General features: G+C 35.8%; 1 protein-coding gene across 1 annotated transcript in view; it reads right to left on the bottom strand.

Moving 5' to 3' along the window:
• Positions 1–952: 952 nt before the first annotated feature.
• The window catches only part of CHRNA5 (cholinergic receptor nicotinic alpha 5 subunit), a 16,310-nt gene continuing 1,340 nt past the window's right edge, over positions 953–15,922 (bottom strand). Inside the window, exons 2-6 of the mRNA XM_086620636.1 lie at positions 7,375–7,526; positions 6,470–6,514; positions 4,930–5,039; positions 3,147–3,978; positions 953–1,114 (exon numbers count right to left, since the gene is read on the bottom strand). Coding sequence (XP_086476762.1) covers positions 953–1,114; positions 3,147–3,978; positions 4,930–5,039; positions 6,470–6,514; positions 7,375–7,526 — 1,301 coding nt within the window. The remainder of the gene's footprint in view (positions 1,115–3,146; positions 3,979–4,929; positions 5,040–6,469; positions 6,515–7,374; positions 7,527–15,922) is intronic.

The raw sequence follows: 15,922 nt of genomic DNA, 5'->3' as shown, positions 1-15,922 counted from the left end.
TTTGATGATTAAATCATCAGCATAATAATTTTCAACCCATTTCCTTGAGAAAGGCATTCCCCAAATTCCTTCTACCTGTGCTTAAAAACTGAATTCTGAGTAACACACAAAGGCAGGAAATTATTAACATGTTTGCAACTAACATACTGTATTAAATTCTTCATCAAGAATACAGAAATCCAAATGTTCTGGTCCATTAGAATACTTGTGCAACTTGGGAACTCATTTAATTGTCTTTGCCTTCTTTTCCATAGCTGACACAGAGATATCAATACGTGTATCCTGTAGGCATTTTGAGGCTTACTGTATTAAATGTTCAGGCTAGTATGATAGAATTAATAAGGTTTTAAATTTAGCAGCAAACTCCACTGAAAATTTATAAAGGCAAAACTAGCCAAATCGCTATACTTACTTTTATGTTGAATATATAGGAAGTTTAACTGGTATTTTTATTATTATTTTAAATTTACTGTGTAGAAACTTTATACTTTTACAACGCATTCAAGAGAGCTGATAAAAATTCTCCTCTGCATACTATAGTAAATTGAAACAAGCAACTCTACTGTGTAAATATCTGCAAATATTAAATACTCAATATAACAATTTATATAGTAATTTAATAATTGGACTACAGTGATCATAATTAAAAAAATTTAAATCCTTCTATTTCGCAGTAGGTGTCAGCATATGGTTTTCTGACATATCATACATGCAGGTACTTGAGAAGGTCCTTTTAATTCTGACCTGATGTAGAAGTAACTCAGTAGACTGGCAATAAGCAAATTGACTTCTATGTGTCCTAGGGAAGCCATGCTTGAACATAAACGTAATTGTCTGGGTTTGGATTTTTTTTTTTACTCTATTAGAAACATGCCTACAAAGAACATGTGTGGAAATAGAACTACTGCAAGTCTTTAGAGACATATTAGCAGGAGATAGGTCCAAAAATATTTTATGCGTTTGTACTGCCTATATGTGTAGGTACTATTATACTTGCCCATTTATGAATAACAGGAATAAATAACAACAGTGATCCAATTATTGAAACCAGAAGAAAAGTCCATAAGAACATTCGATCAAGCACTTGAGCAATAAATTTCCAGTCTTCAACAACCTAAAAAACAAAGAGCATAAGAGTTTTTCAGAATGGGTGGGGACATGTAAAAATACAGTACCAAATCCTGCAATTCTTCATCACTTCACAGCACACTTTTTTCCAATTAGGTCCATTTGGTAAGCCCCTTTAATAACTTTTTATAAATACACTATGAGCTAGAGCAGGAACAAACTTCCCTCTATGAAGATTGGTAAGCTACTGACCAATACTAGATTTTAATGAACGAACTGACCCTGACAAGTACTGAACATCCTCAGCTACAGAGAGATGAAATCAGTACGCAATTTTCTAACACGCTGCAGGATTTAGGATTCACGCCACAGCCTCATCAGAAAGTGGAATTTCCAGGCAGGAGCTAGAAGTAAAAGTTGTTAAAAAACAAAACCAACTCCACTGAAACAAACAAACACACACCAAAATTTTAAAAAATTAACAGCCAACAGCAGCTGTTACGTTACATACAAGATCTGAAAGCTGTGAAGTTACTGCTGCACAGAATTATACACCAGAGAGAATACTCACAGCACTTCCAAGGCTATCTTTTCTGATAAGATTATTCATATCTTCAGACAGTATAGCAGATATAATTGTGCAAGCAAATTAAAACTCTGCCAAATAATTGTCTTTGATTTGAACTATCCTTTTTGATTGGAGCTATCTGCATTTCCCAAGCCTACCGCTTTCTAACAGGTAAGGCTACAATAGCACTAGCTGTCTATTTTTAACAACTTTTTGCAATTAAAGCTTGCATTCTCTGGAGCCCAAATAATAAAATACAAGTGAAGCTCCAGTCAGTTGTATTTCAATTTCTGAGGTTTAGAATCACAACAACATTACACCTCAAAACCAAAATACTTATCACTTCTCTTGTCACTCACAGTCAAATAGAGTAAGCTCAGTAGGAGAAAGAAAAACAACCCTTAACTTACAGAAAATGATGTATTTAATAGAATAGTTTGCTATTTGTGTTGTTTACACAACACGGGTATTAGATGCTGTTTTAACACTACAGTAGATACATTTATTCAAAATCTAGGCTGGATCCCTTGTGATAATACCTGAGTCAAGTCCTGAGAAGGTACATTAGAGGAGACACCTTAGTCCTAGACTAGCATGTGAGAACATGCTTTCAGCAACAGCAACTTTTGAGGACTAATTTCTGTATAATATTGAAAGAACTTCAGGCCTTGCCATCAGAAACAGATAGCAATACCATGAGCCCACACAACAAACTTCTATGTTTCTACATGCTAGCCTGAAAACAGCATTTAAGTCTCTGATGTTCCAATGGTGCTAGTTTAAAAAGCACAGAAAGAAAATAGATTCACAATGCTCTTACCCAAATGGTGTACATATCCATTAAGGATAGTTCAGAGTGCAAATGGACAGACTAAAAAAAAAAAGCATTCGACATCTTTTGATACAATTTAGAGGTAAATAATAAGAGTAGAAGAAAACACTCTAGAAGTCATTCACGTTTGATCTCAGCATAAAATTACCAACGTATGGCTGCAGCTTCTATTTAAATAATATAAAGCTAGGGCATTAAAAATTGTTTTTATTTGGAATTGAAAGCTGCAAAACAAGGCTTGGCAGTATTTATTCTAAAAAATGTAAGGCAAATGCATTTTTCAGATAGTCTTCAGGCACAATAATGAAATATACCTACTTCTCTCATCATGAAAAGAGCGTCCAGCAGCATTATAGGGAACAGTTACACTACATGCTTTTGTAACAGACAAACATCTCTGAAAATGTGTAATTGCCAACATGAACTTACTTCTAGAAGAAAGTAAAAGACTTTAAAGAACCCAAGGACTGTATTGTCTTAGACCAGTATCTGTAAGAATTCTCAGTATTGTACCATACTTGTACTTCTTTCCAGTGGCAATAGTTACATGGCTTCCAGTGAAGTACAAAAACTGGAAATGCCACAGCACGTACTTTATACGTAACTGCATAGTAAACCATTACTTGGTTTTCAAGTTTCCTGTTCTGCAACATCAGTGTAACATGACAATACACCCACCTCGCGGACTTCATTCTCCTTCATAACATGCCTCGTAATGTATCGAATAGAATCTAGAGCTGCTTCCAAGGTGTTCCTAGAAGATTCTGATCCATTTGTATTTCCTGTTTCCTCCTTCTGAGCAAAGTACCTATCTACATGACTTCTCATGCAGAGCAGCTTGGGAAGCCTGTGAAGAAATATCTTGCGAACCCAAGGTGCCATAGTGTTGTGCGTAGACGAAGAGCGGTGGTGAATATTGATGGCAAAGACAGTTATCACAATGGACAATGTCACAAATATCATAGTGAACACCAAGTACTCTCCTATCAGTGGGATAACTTTAGACGATGATGGAATAATCTCTTCAATAACAAGAAGAAAAACAGTCAAAGACACCAGTACTGAAGTGCAAAGTGAAATTTTTTCACCTTCGTTTGAAGGAAGATAGAAGACAAGGACAGTTAGAAACGAAAGCCCAATGCAAGGAATAATGAGAAACAATGTGTAAAAAAGTGGCAAACGTCTAATTATAAACGAATATGTAACAAAAGGATACCAGCAGCATCCATCAGTCCTATTTCCTTTGCTCCCTGTTGCAGTCACTATTTCCCATTCTCCATTATCAAAAAAGTCTCTTTTGTCTACATCATAATCTTCAAGAATTATATCAACCTGTGAGCCATCATAAGTCCAGGAACCAAATTTCATGGAGCAATTTTGGAGGTCAAAGGGAAAGAAGGTTACATCAATAGTACAAGAACTTTTATAGTTTGCTGGTGGAGTCCAAGCAATGGTGCCATCATATTTTACCACAGTTTTTGTAGAAGTTCCCTCAAAACGTCCATCTGCACTGAAAGAAAAGAGATATATGCATGCAATTACGACGGAGGGTGGTGATGCGGGGTGTGAGTGTGCGGTTTTAAATGAGAAAAGATGGGGTTTTATTGTAATTTCAGCTGTTTATCCCTTCTTCCCTTCATAGTCAAAATTTTATATTGTGTTCATAGTCCACTTTTTTTTTTTTTAATCTAAATCTCACACAGGTAAACAGCTTTGGAAGAGTCATGAAAAGATCTGTGCAACTTTCTGTCTCAACGATTTATGCAAGAAATTGTAAAAATACTCATCTTTAACAGAATGACCAAACTCTGGTGTTTCTGTTGGTAATACAGCATAAATACTTTTCAATTTGGCCACATCACAATTATTGAAGGAAAAAAGTAATGAAACAGGTAAAATAGTATTTGTGTGCCACCTCTGAACTTGAATTTACAATCACTGCAACAGCTTTTTTTTTTTTTCCCCTGACTCAACAAATCAGGGAATGTAAAAGCATTGTATGTGCACCTGAGTTGAACAGAAAGGTTAATTCAAAAGTTATTGCTTCCAAGATCTGTTAATTCTCAGAAAAAAACCCCAACACTTCATTGTATTTCATTTAAAATCCATGCTGAACATGACTTACAACAGCATGAATTAGTTGCTTCCCTCCCATCACTCTACACTATTAGTTTGTACCCAACACTGAGCAAGACCTTGTTTTCTAATTAAAAGAGAGTTTACTGGAAGAAGTGGAAATAAACTTTTCAAAGAGACTAGAAATTCCAGACAGAAGCAAAGCAAAACATTTAAACGTTTAACACAGCAACAAAATCCATTTGGATTCAGAGGCAAATTCTTCCACACATTCTTATCTCTAACAAGTGTACATGCATAATCTATCCAATGAGCCTCCTAGAAGCAGCTTGGATAGTAGACTTAGAAAATAAATGTATTTTATGTGAAAAGATTAAAATCTTACTTGTCATACAACACAATATCTGGAATCCAAATAGAGTCTGATGGGACACGAATAGATGTTATTCCAGCATAGTCTTCAGGATTCCATCTTAATTTTACATCTATCCATTCCTGTGGATATGGAAGATGTAAAAATCATTATTATTGTGAAGTTGATTTAAGCAGGGCAAGACTGGATGAAACTAGATAAAAAGGCAACTAAAAAAAATAATAAAAAAAAAATCAAACTGGCTTCTAAAATTTGCATACGACAGTGAATTTGCTGAACAGATATCCATTTACCTCATTCAATACTTGTTTTCTGTTTTAAGATCCACTTGACAGTATTTCTGCACAGAATTTACAATATTAAAATCCTTTTTCAGAACATATATGCATAAGTAAGAACTATCATAATATACAGACAAATTTGAAAACAGCTTGCTCTGAATTAGTATCAATGACTTCGGAAGCTGATCAGAAGCAATTTAAACATTATAATCACAAAAGAACAAAAAAAATCATGCTGCAACTCTCACAAGATAATTGTTCCTATTTCTACCAGCAACACTAAAAATAGCACCATTAAAAGCACAGTCATACTTCAGTAATTTTATACTTGAACTAAAGGCTCAAGAGGAAAAAATGCAAGTTTCCAAGAATTCACCATTACATAGAATTTTAAATGCATATTTAGGTCAGTTCTTATTTCATCTGAACTGGTTCAACTGCAAGAAGTTCTGCACAAAGTATTAAGAGGCCACAAAGTGTCATCATGGACATATTGCCATCTCATACTTGCTGAGTAGTCTCAAAGTTTTCCTGAAAAGAAAAATTTTGCCTGAAATTACAGCTACTGGAGAAGAAAAGAATGGGAAGCAACAGGGAAAAAAAAAAAATCAAAGGAAGTAGACCAAACAAGAATAATTTAGTAAGCTAGTAAGTATAATCAGGGTCTGCAAACATTCTTCAAAGCTAAATCAAGAATGATTTGTGAGTGGCATTTCTCAAAGTAACAGGGGCCACTAAGTTTAGCATTGGACTGTGATCATTATAAAGCTTGAGGCTTTTTCCTGCCTGTAAACAAATAAGAGGAAAAAGCAGCTCTGTACAGCAAGCACATACAACTTTGAAATTGTAACTCTTCAGTCATGTTTATCCAATAATCTCTAATACCCCACAAGAGAAAGATCTTAAAACTGTTACACAAAAGACTACACAAACCCATACTTCTCTTAATACAGTTTTTGAAAGAAAACTTATGTACCGAAGCAGTAACCTTCATGGTTGGATAAATGCACCTTCATATATTAAGTGGCCAAGCAATTCCGTATCAGATTTGGTTTAATTAGGTACCTTTTGAAAATGTCGTGGGTTTTTTCCCCCCCCCCAGGAGTTTTATAATGAATAATCCTTTAAAGCATTTCCAGGGATAATTTTAAAGATAGTATATAAAGTAAAAATTAATGCAACATCTAGGTTTTTTTGAATATATAATTAATTAGAAAAGTGTCTTCCAACTCTTGACTTGCAGTTATGAAGCTTCAGAATTTTTCACGTACCTGTTTCAACCAGACGTTTGTTGTCATCAATTGATTTTTCTCATCCTATCAAAATAAAGCATATTTTATGAAAAAAATATCTGCACAGTACATTCACAGTAACTAACTGCTTTAGTGCGCAGAGGTCTGTAATTTAAAACACAAACCACAATTCTAAAAGCATTCCAGTCACTGATAAGTATGTTTATGAGACTTTTTAAGCACATAATTATGACCTTTGATTATTTAACTGTTAAAAGTGATATTTTTTTACCCTTCTTTGTTACTTTGCTCCCTTCCATTTTTTTATTTGACTGTATTTCATGCAGTCTTACTGGGGTTTTTTATGGAAACATAAAGGAACAGCCAACATGTGGAAGAGAAACTCTTCTTATAGCTATAAACAGTGAATTCAATTTGAAAAGAATATTCTGAAGAGAATTAATATCGGGGGAAAAAAAATGTGGTTCATCTCTTTTACATCACAGGTAATGCCAAGAGATAATCTTCATTACTACAAAGTGACATATTTGAAGGCTTAGAGGTTGTTTTGCTACTTGAGGGGAAAAAGAGCAGTATTTGCAAGTGTTTCTGAATTTTACAGAAATGAGATTGATAAAGTTTAAAAATATGTGGGTTTCCGATTGACTAAATAATTAAAACACAATTCCCTAGGTTTAAGAATTTCACTCAATTTTTTTTTCTGAAAACTCCACTAAACATACGAGTCGTGTCTTCTCAGCCTCTTTGCAATCACTTTTTCCTGCCCTCATCTATAAGGCATTATTTATTACTCTGATAATAATTTTAGAGGTTTAATCTATTGCGTTTAAGATAAAATATGCACAATTATTTCATAAGACATTATGTTCCAGAATTTTAAGAATTAGGGAAAAAAAATAAACAAACTTATTTACTATACATACCACGTCGACTAGCTGAGAGATTGCAAGACCAAACTTTATTTTTATTGTGTCATTCAAGCGTTCCACTGGACGAACCCATCTTTGATAGTCTTCAAATAAATGTTTAAACAAGCGATCTTCACTTTGAGCGATAAAAGAAGGTTCAGATACACCTATATTAAAAAAGTAATTTATTGACATGGATTTAAATGAACAGTTTCCATCTGCATTCCTGTGTCCAAAGAGCTACGGCTATGTTTATGCAGAGTTAAATTTCTCATCTTAGCCCCTTTTCTCTGGAAGCATGGCCAAGGTCTTGGAAGAAGAATTTTATAAAATATTACCTTGTTTTATTAGCACCTCCATACCACTATCACACTTTCAAAATCTGTGACGCAAGAACATTAAGATAATTTTAATTATTACTAAAAAGGCAAAACACACTTGTATCGTTTACCTGATGCCAAGCAATTATGGAAATCCTCTACAACTGGAAGTTTATTATGAGGCACTGAAGTTCTACCATTATAAAACAAGGCAGTACTTTCTAAAAACCCGTCTCCAGTATATTGCATAACTTACTCTCCAGTTTGAAACATCAGTGTCTTCATGCTTTATACATTATTTCTTCTAATGTTTGGTCACATCTAGGTGTAGAAACTTTGCAGTACTTGTACAGCACTTTGTCCCCCAGACTGTTTTGTTTCTCAATTCATGTGCCAGTTTATTTACCAGTCTATCCTCTACCTAGTCTAACGTTACATTGACTGCAAAGTACCCTTCTAGTTAGGGAATAGTATACATTCAGTTGCTTCTTTTTCCTAGTTCTCAAGGAGTCATTTCAATTGCTAGAGACTGACTGATGACCTGGAACAGCCAAAAATGTTTGTATAGCTTACAAAGAAGTGGAGACTAAATGTCATCTTTTGTCTCCTGAGAGAATGGAATACATGGCAGAGCTTCGGAAAAAAAGGTACTGTAGATGCAGAAACTGCAGGCAGAGAGAAGTCCAGACTTTAGAAGATACACAAGTTGTCCTAAAGAACCTCATCAAGCAACTGCTGTCCTTTATCTTAGGAAACACACCAAAAACCCTAGATTTTTACCAACGTGGTCTCACAGAACTGTATCAGTAGAAAGCCTGCTACTCGGCTAAGTTTAAGGTTTCTCCATTATGAGAACCCATGCAAAAAATTACATACCCTAAATAACAAAGGAAGGACAAACTTGGGGAAGATACGGAGAGAGGGGAGGAAAAAAGGCAAGATCAGCGCCTAGCTAAGGAACTCGAGTAAGAACAGCTTTCAAAGGCAGTGTGAAGACCTGAAGAAGGCCACCGCCTCAAGAAGCAGCACAGGCTACACACACCACCTTGAAGGTAATGGCTCCAAAAGGGTCTCAAATTCTCAGACAGATGTCAGAGCAACCACGAGAGGACACGAACATATTCTTTAGACAAAGATTTTTACTACTCAACAATGACATTTAAACTGACTGAAGCTACTGCCGAAAAAAGACCTAACAATTAATAGCCAGTTTAATGGACAGAGTAAACCAAGGAAAAATGTTCACAACCACCTTTCTAATGCAGATTTAAAATATTATACCATTACATAAACGTAGGGCATGACCTCTCTAGAAATGATGTGCTCAGTAAGAGCATCCATCTAAAAAAAGATACATGAGAAACAGAAAAGCACCAGAGAATGTCATAAACAGATTAAAATCAGGGACAGTCATCCATACAAGGAGAGATTTAAAAGATTAACAATATTTTTTTTTGAGAAAAGGTGCATTTAGTGAACATAGCAGAAGTAGATAAAGTAGTGAATGATACATGCAGAAAAAACACTGATGGTATTTAACCTTTCTCATAAAAAAAAGTAAAGGAAACAAAAGCATCAATTAAAGGCAGTAGAAACAATTTCTATTTGAAGTTCATTACCATCAACATTCAGTAAATCAGACATTATTAGACACTGAAGAGGACTACAGTTTTAGAACTGCCCGGGATTACTACATTGTCAGTAATGTCAGGTAGCATCATACTTGCACAGGGTATCAGTTCTCATTTCAACACAACTTGCAAAATCTACCTCAGACTTCCATCAACAGTTTGATGGCTTGTGTTTGTTGCAGGGACTTGGCTCACACCATTTAGGCCATTAATTTAGACTGACCTAGCCTGGTTCTATGTGACTGCAGCCACGACAACTAAGACAAGCAACATTTTAAGTTTTCTCCAATTCATCAAAGTGCTCTTGTGACACCAGCGGCTTTCTGCTGTGCTGTGCTGCAAAAGGCTGCGTTTACAGATCCTTCAGATGAAACACCCAAAGCACTGTAGAGCTCAGCCACAGGAGAACTCCTTGCCTTCTGCAGGGTCTGGGGCAGTCCAGCAGAACTTGAATTATGAATACTAATTGTATTTTCTCTGAAATTTTATAGTAGGAGCAAAAGCAGAACACAGCTTAAGGAACAGGACCAGCAAAGTGGGAGCAGCAGGACTCCCTTTCCCTCCAAATCCTACCTGACACTAACATGCTGCTGAATGGTTCTTACTGCAGGCCAAGTCAGCATTCGGGTTTTAAGACAGTTCACCCTTCTCTTTCAATGTTTACAGTGTACTTCCTTCATTCACAAACACTCAGCAACCTATTGTTCTTCAGGATGTATTATTTGTATGTGATTTAAAATTTAGCATCTTTCCATTTCAAGGTTGTTCCCATGTGGGTTGTGTAACAGCAAAGAACTGACAGGCAACTTGCGTTGTACCACTGAGTGTATCTCAGGTGCACACATGAAAACACTCAGCACGTAAAAATTGCTGCCAAAAAGGATCCGGTAGCAGAATGTTACGCACACAAAAGTTACCTTCACAGCTACTAGGTTAAAATCTATTCATTTTCATTGATATCTTAGGTTCAGTGTATCCTTGTTAGCCAAGGAATTTTTCTTACTTATAACTACAGATTGCCAATCCTGCTATTTGCAGACATCCAAAAGAATGCTTCCTGAAGACACAACTTAATTTCTGTATTTCTATATTTCCCATTTCCTGAATTATGAGTGGTTTTGTGTATATTTCAGCCTAATGTTTCATAAATACCTGATTTTTAAATTAGCATTAATTACATTTCCCTTTTACAGTTACGACTCTCTACTGATTTTTTTTTTTTGTACAATTTGAGAGTGACTATGCAGCTGGGTATTCTCTCTCCAGTAATTGACCTTGAAGCAATGCAGAGGCAAAGTTGCACTTTCACCATTTCTGTGCTGCTGTAAGATGACCTCCTGTACAGCAATACAGTGTCTTCAGGGTACATGCTGTTTCCAGATGAAGCTTCTCTTAAAAACCAGTATCTTCTCTGCTATTCTAAATGGGGACATCTTCCTTTATCACTTTAATATACTTACAGAATCTTTTTCAAACATTTTACACTCAAACCTACAGTATACTCACTGATTTATTAAGATGACTGTATTTACTAACATTATAGTTCAACTAATTTTTTTTTCTATCACAGAAATATCCACATTTTTTCATATTTCTAGTTTGTTCTGTTTATTAATAAGCTGGAAGCTTATACAGAAGGCAGCCTGTACAACCAAGGAAAATTTCATGAGGAGGCTGAAGATGATAGCGATATATTAAGAGTTGGCAAAACCAAAATAAATAACCACCCCTACCTTTCCATATTTTATTTAATAGGACCACACAGATCACTTGTTACACAAACTGCACGTGTTTAATATCTTCTGTGTATCTGTATGCTTTTAAGATTACAATAAAGGGTGTAATTCTTACTTATTGGCGTTAACACCAATAAGTGTTCAAAAAAAAGTGAAGAACTGGTGGCAAGCAGAAAAATGGCACAGAAGAGAGGAAAACAGGTCAAACATAGTGGCTTAAGGCAGCAGACTGGCTATGCTGGTTGGAGAAAAGCAGAAAGAGGTTAAAACCTACGGCCAGCAAGATTAGCAAACACCCAATCTGGAGTACAAGTCTGATGCTAAATCAGATGGTAAGAGATTATGGAAGCACTCACCTCTGCTACTAGCTCACTGTAATAAAAAAAAACTTTGTAGATTTGTAGCCTTTGAAGGGCAGTTCTAAGCACGCCTGTATTTGTGTGGCTTTATTTTTGTTGAGGTCAGTTAAATCCTGCAGTCTAAATCAAAGGTAGGCTCTCTATATTGTTCAGTGATAAATCCCAGTGACAATGCTTACTTTATAATTTACACCTGAAACTCTTCTCCACTTACTCCCTCTCCGTGTGATTCCATGTTCAGGAAAAAAAAAAAAAAGTCTAAATCACACGAGAAAATGTTAGATGGCTGAAATTTGAATGTTATTCTTTTGTAAAATCTGGTTTTTTACATTGTTTCTTACAGTACCATTATGGGATGAAATTTCTTCGCATCTTAACGTGACTTAGCAGCTGTATTCTTTTTATAAGAACTACCAGTGAAATATTTAGTGTTGCAGCTATACCTCATATCTTTTCATAAACTTTTGTTTGCTGTTTTTAAACGAGAGAACATCACAGTCCATATTTCCCTAAAGAATGAACCTTCTTCGAACTCTGTATTCCTCTGTACTTCCTTAGATAAAGAGTCTAAAAAGCACATTGGGATTGCAGGTATAGCACTGGTCCTTATACTTTAAGTGATGTAGTTCAAAGCATTTTCTAATTGATATAGTTGAGTAGTAATGATTTCAGTTTATTTTTCTTTGGATCGCTCCTTGGTGCGTTTTCAAAAGACGTCCATGGGAGAAGGGAAAGGGGTCACTTTTTAGAAGTCTAATGTTAAGATGTAGATTCAGAAGTAATATATTGCTAATGCAGATTTATAATCATATACCACTATAACGAAAAAGAACATTTCTAAGGACAAAAACATGGCAAAATATCCATTCTTTGTAGTTAACATTAGTCTTCAACGGTGTGACTGTTATCCACAAAACTTCTACAAACTACAGTACAACAGCTTGCCTGCAAACCAGGAAGGTGAATGAATACCCACAGTACACCTGTCTTCAGTACACTAGTATTTTTACTAAGATGATACTGCGATTTTTTATTTTTTTTTAAGTTAACACAGCGCAATGGTAACTCTTTAAATCTTACTCTAAAAATTGTTCAGTGGCCATTTTGAGAAAAAAAAAGTTTTCCATCGTTCCTACAAACTAACTTATTCTACACTGAGCATCAGCACTTTTCCCCCTTTAAGTTCACAATTTTTCCCCAGACAAATCTAGTCACATCACAGTATTTTGGGATCTGGTGACAATTCTAACTGCGAGTCATATATATACTGCAGCAGACAGAAAAAAGTAGAACAAGATCATGTTCAATATTAACTACACAGATCTCTCTCTGTTCAAGCCTTCCTTTACATTTTAAAGAATCTTCCACCACTGCTTTATTAAGCAGAAGAGATATGTAATGTATTAAATGAAGTATAAAATGGAAGTTTTATTTCTGTACTGATTCCCCCCTCCCTTTAAAAGGATCGTGAGTCATACTTTCTGTACAGTCTTCAATTTTTTTGCCTACTTTTCTTTCTATTGCCAAGAATGCAATGTCTAACACTCAAGCATGTAGTTAACAGTAAGCACTTCGAAAGATCAAAATCACCTTTACTATAATGTCTGTAAGTCAAAGCAGGATTATTAACTCCATCCAATTTGCTGAAGAAAAGCCGAAAAAGCCAGCTATTACATTCTGTACTTCCTACAAGTATTTTTTTCTCCCCTGTTTAAAAAATAAAGCCAAAGCCCATCACTATACCTACAAGCATGGAAAAGGTGGCTATTCTGGACCATTTCTCGTTGGAAGTTTTTTCACAAATTTGTTTTGCTTTCTTTTGTTCAGAGATTGTCTTACAAAGACTCTCAAAGGCTGAGAGTACAAAAGTGACAGCCTTATATTTCCATCACTGTATATTAATACACGACCAGCAGCTGCTAGCTGCTGCAGGAACTTTTACTATTTTTCGTTTACTCCAGGGTTTTCAAGTTAGTGGGAGGATTTCTGCCTTCTCTTTTACCTTGCACATCACCCTCCCGCCAACCGGTAGCAAAATAAAAGGACATACCGTGAATGTGAAACTATGGAGGATTTTGAACCACGATATTGCTTTGCACTTACCGATATGAAGAGAGGCACAAGAGCTGCACACAGAAATCAGGGAAGATGTTTCTTACATTCAAGTTAAATTCAAAAGATTAAAGTTTCCAGTTTGATAATTAGAAACTAGAACTGAACTATCCCCTAATAGCTTAGCATCAAGGGACAATTACAGTCCATATTAATGAATGCATTTACAAGTTTGATTAATAACAGCATAATATACTGCCATGTAGTTCATAACTAATCAAGAAATGGATATGATCAACCTCGGATTGATGTTCAGTCGGATTGAGAGCTAACTGGAACACAAACCATTCCTTTCTGAATACCTGTGCTATGTATTCTGCTGTAAATACGCATAATATGTCACACAGCTTCCTGAGCTCTCCCGTGAAGCTGTTGTCAGCAGTAGTCTCCTGATTAACAGCCACCTACAGCGCTAAAATTACAGGTCTGTGGCACGGCACAGCATTTCCTTGTGAGTTCACTGACACTAATATTCTCCGCTCAGTTTTCAGCCAACAGAAGAACCATGATCCTTCTCCCTGCCCAACAGCTAGGGCACATGAAAAGGCTGCCTCATGTCAGGCTGCCTCAGGGTAAAAATTCTGGTGGCTGAAGCCAGCGGGACTTTTTCTGCAACAGATCCAGGATTTTGTCATCTCTCTTTATACTGCTTCTAACCACTGTATCGTTTTCACTGACTGCTGACAGTAAGGACTGAAGACGGACTGTGAAGGCAGCACTGAGGAACGCTGAATGCAAGCAGAAAAAACGTGCATGTATCCTCATGTACAAGTGAGGATAGTGCGAGGAGTAAAAGGAAGAACAAGTATGCAGAATCTTAGAATGAGAGCCACATATTCATATAGATTTAGAGGGTGTGCCTCATGGAAGTAAACACAACTCCCCGGTGTATGTAAATAAGACCTTCATGCAAATAAGACACAGGCCTTGGGCTTTTCACAAGTTGCCAGTGGCAGCCCTGGGTACTGCAGAAGTTGCGCACTGGCATCATCTTCTGCGACAGCAGCATTTTGCTTACGCAGCTTGATTCCAGTCTCAGATACACTGGAACACACAATCCTACGGCTCACAGAAATCAGAAACTCTGTTTAGAAACCAGATACTCTGCGCAAAATCAGCTGCAGAGTAGGAGATTTCAGAACATACACTATCACACAAAACACCGGGTTTTACCATTCTGAAAAGTGGGAAACTACGCAAGTACTTCCTTCCACAGTTCCTTCTACAAATCAACACAGACATTTATCCACAAATCAAGGCTCGCGTTTTTCTTCCTAAGAATCTCTAAAGAAAGCACAAAATATTTTAAGAGAAAAATCACAAAAAAAAAACACACAAGCAGGAAGGTTTACAGCTTCCTGTTGGGTAGGGAGAAGGATCTATTCTGTTAAACTGAGTGGAAAACATTTGGTCTTATGAACTCCCAAGGAAACACTATCACAGGTCTGCAGCACGGCACAGCAGTGCTGTTAATCTCGATTCAATTTGTATACTGAAGTCTCACTCATTAGTTTAAGATTCAGAGCAAGGAACAAAACTTATAATTTGTTTGTATTTTAAATCAGCACATATTTTGTCTTGTCAAATCAGAGTTATCCAGGATAAAGCATTAGTTCACCTCTGGACTACTAACTAAAGGAAACACCAAATTTATTTACAAGCTTACACTCTTAAAGTATAATAGAAACAAAGTCACATCCATAAATCATTTCTACTCATTAAAATGATTACTGTAACACACGCAAAGCAACACCTCTAAAATACCTTTAACCTTATGCACATGATTCTCTGATTTAGGTTATTTCTGTTTGCCCTACATTTTAATAATAGGGATCTATAATGTTTTCCATCTTCTTAATGGTGAATTTTATTTTATTTTAGAGCAAATTGTGAAAGGAAAATTTTATCCTCACTATATATTAGTTCTCAATGAAGTCAGAGCTGTTGGCTTGTGACAAAAGGCAAAATTTGGCTTAACCTGACTGCAGGTAATTCTATGCAGTCACATATATCATATAATGTAACACAATAATTTCACATAGCAATATCTTCCGTCACAATGAAGAACACTACTTTTCCAAATACTGAGACCGAGAATAATCTTTTAAAGCACATTTAGCGCTCGCAGACTGAGTTTTTATATGTTGAATTAAAACAGACACGTTCATACAATTTACTTTCCTTAAACCATACTTACAACAGTTTTTTCAGTTTTGAGCTAATATTAAAAAAGGTCAATTTTATTTTTTATTAATTTCCTTTCTGCTTGTAAATATTGCAGTTATGACTTTAAGACGTTTTGCAAAGATTAGCGATGTATCCATAAATTATATAAAAGCAATGTTTTGAAGTAACTATTTCTAAATAATTCCTTGAAAGAGATTGGTTTGTGCTCCTTTAATCTT

Source organism: Tauraco erythrolophus, chromosome 14 (genome assembly GCF_009769465.1).
Source record: "Tauraco erythrolophus isolate bTauEry1 chromosome 14, bTauEry1.pri, whole genome shotgun sequence".
Classification (NCBI taxonomy): domain Eukaryota; kingdom Metazoa; phylum Chordata; class Aves; order Musophagiformes; family Musophagidae; genus Tauraco; species Tauraco erythrolophus.
Note: the sequence above shows the minus strand (reverse complement) of the source record. Positions and strands in the feature narration are given on the sequence as shown.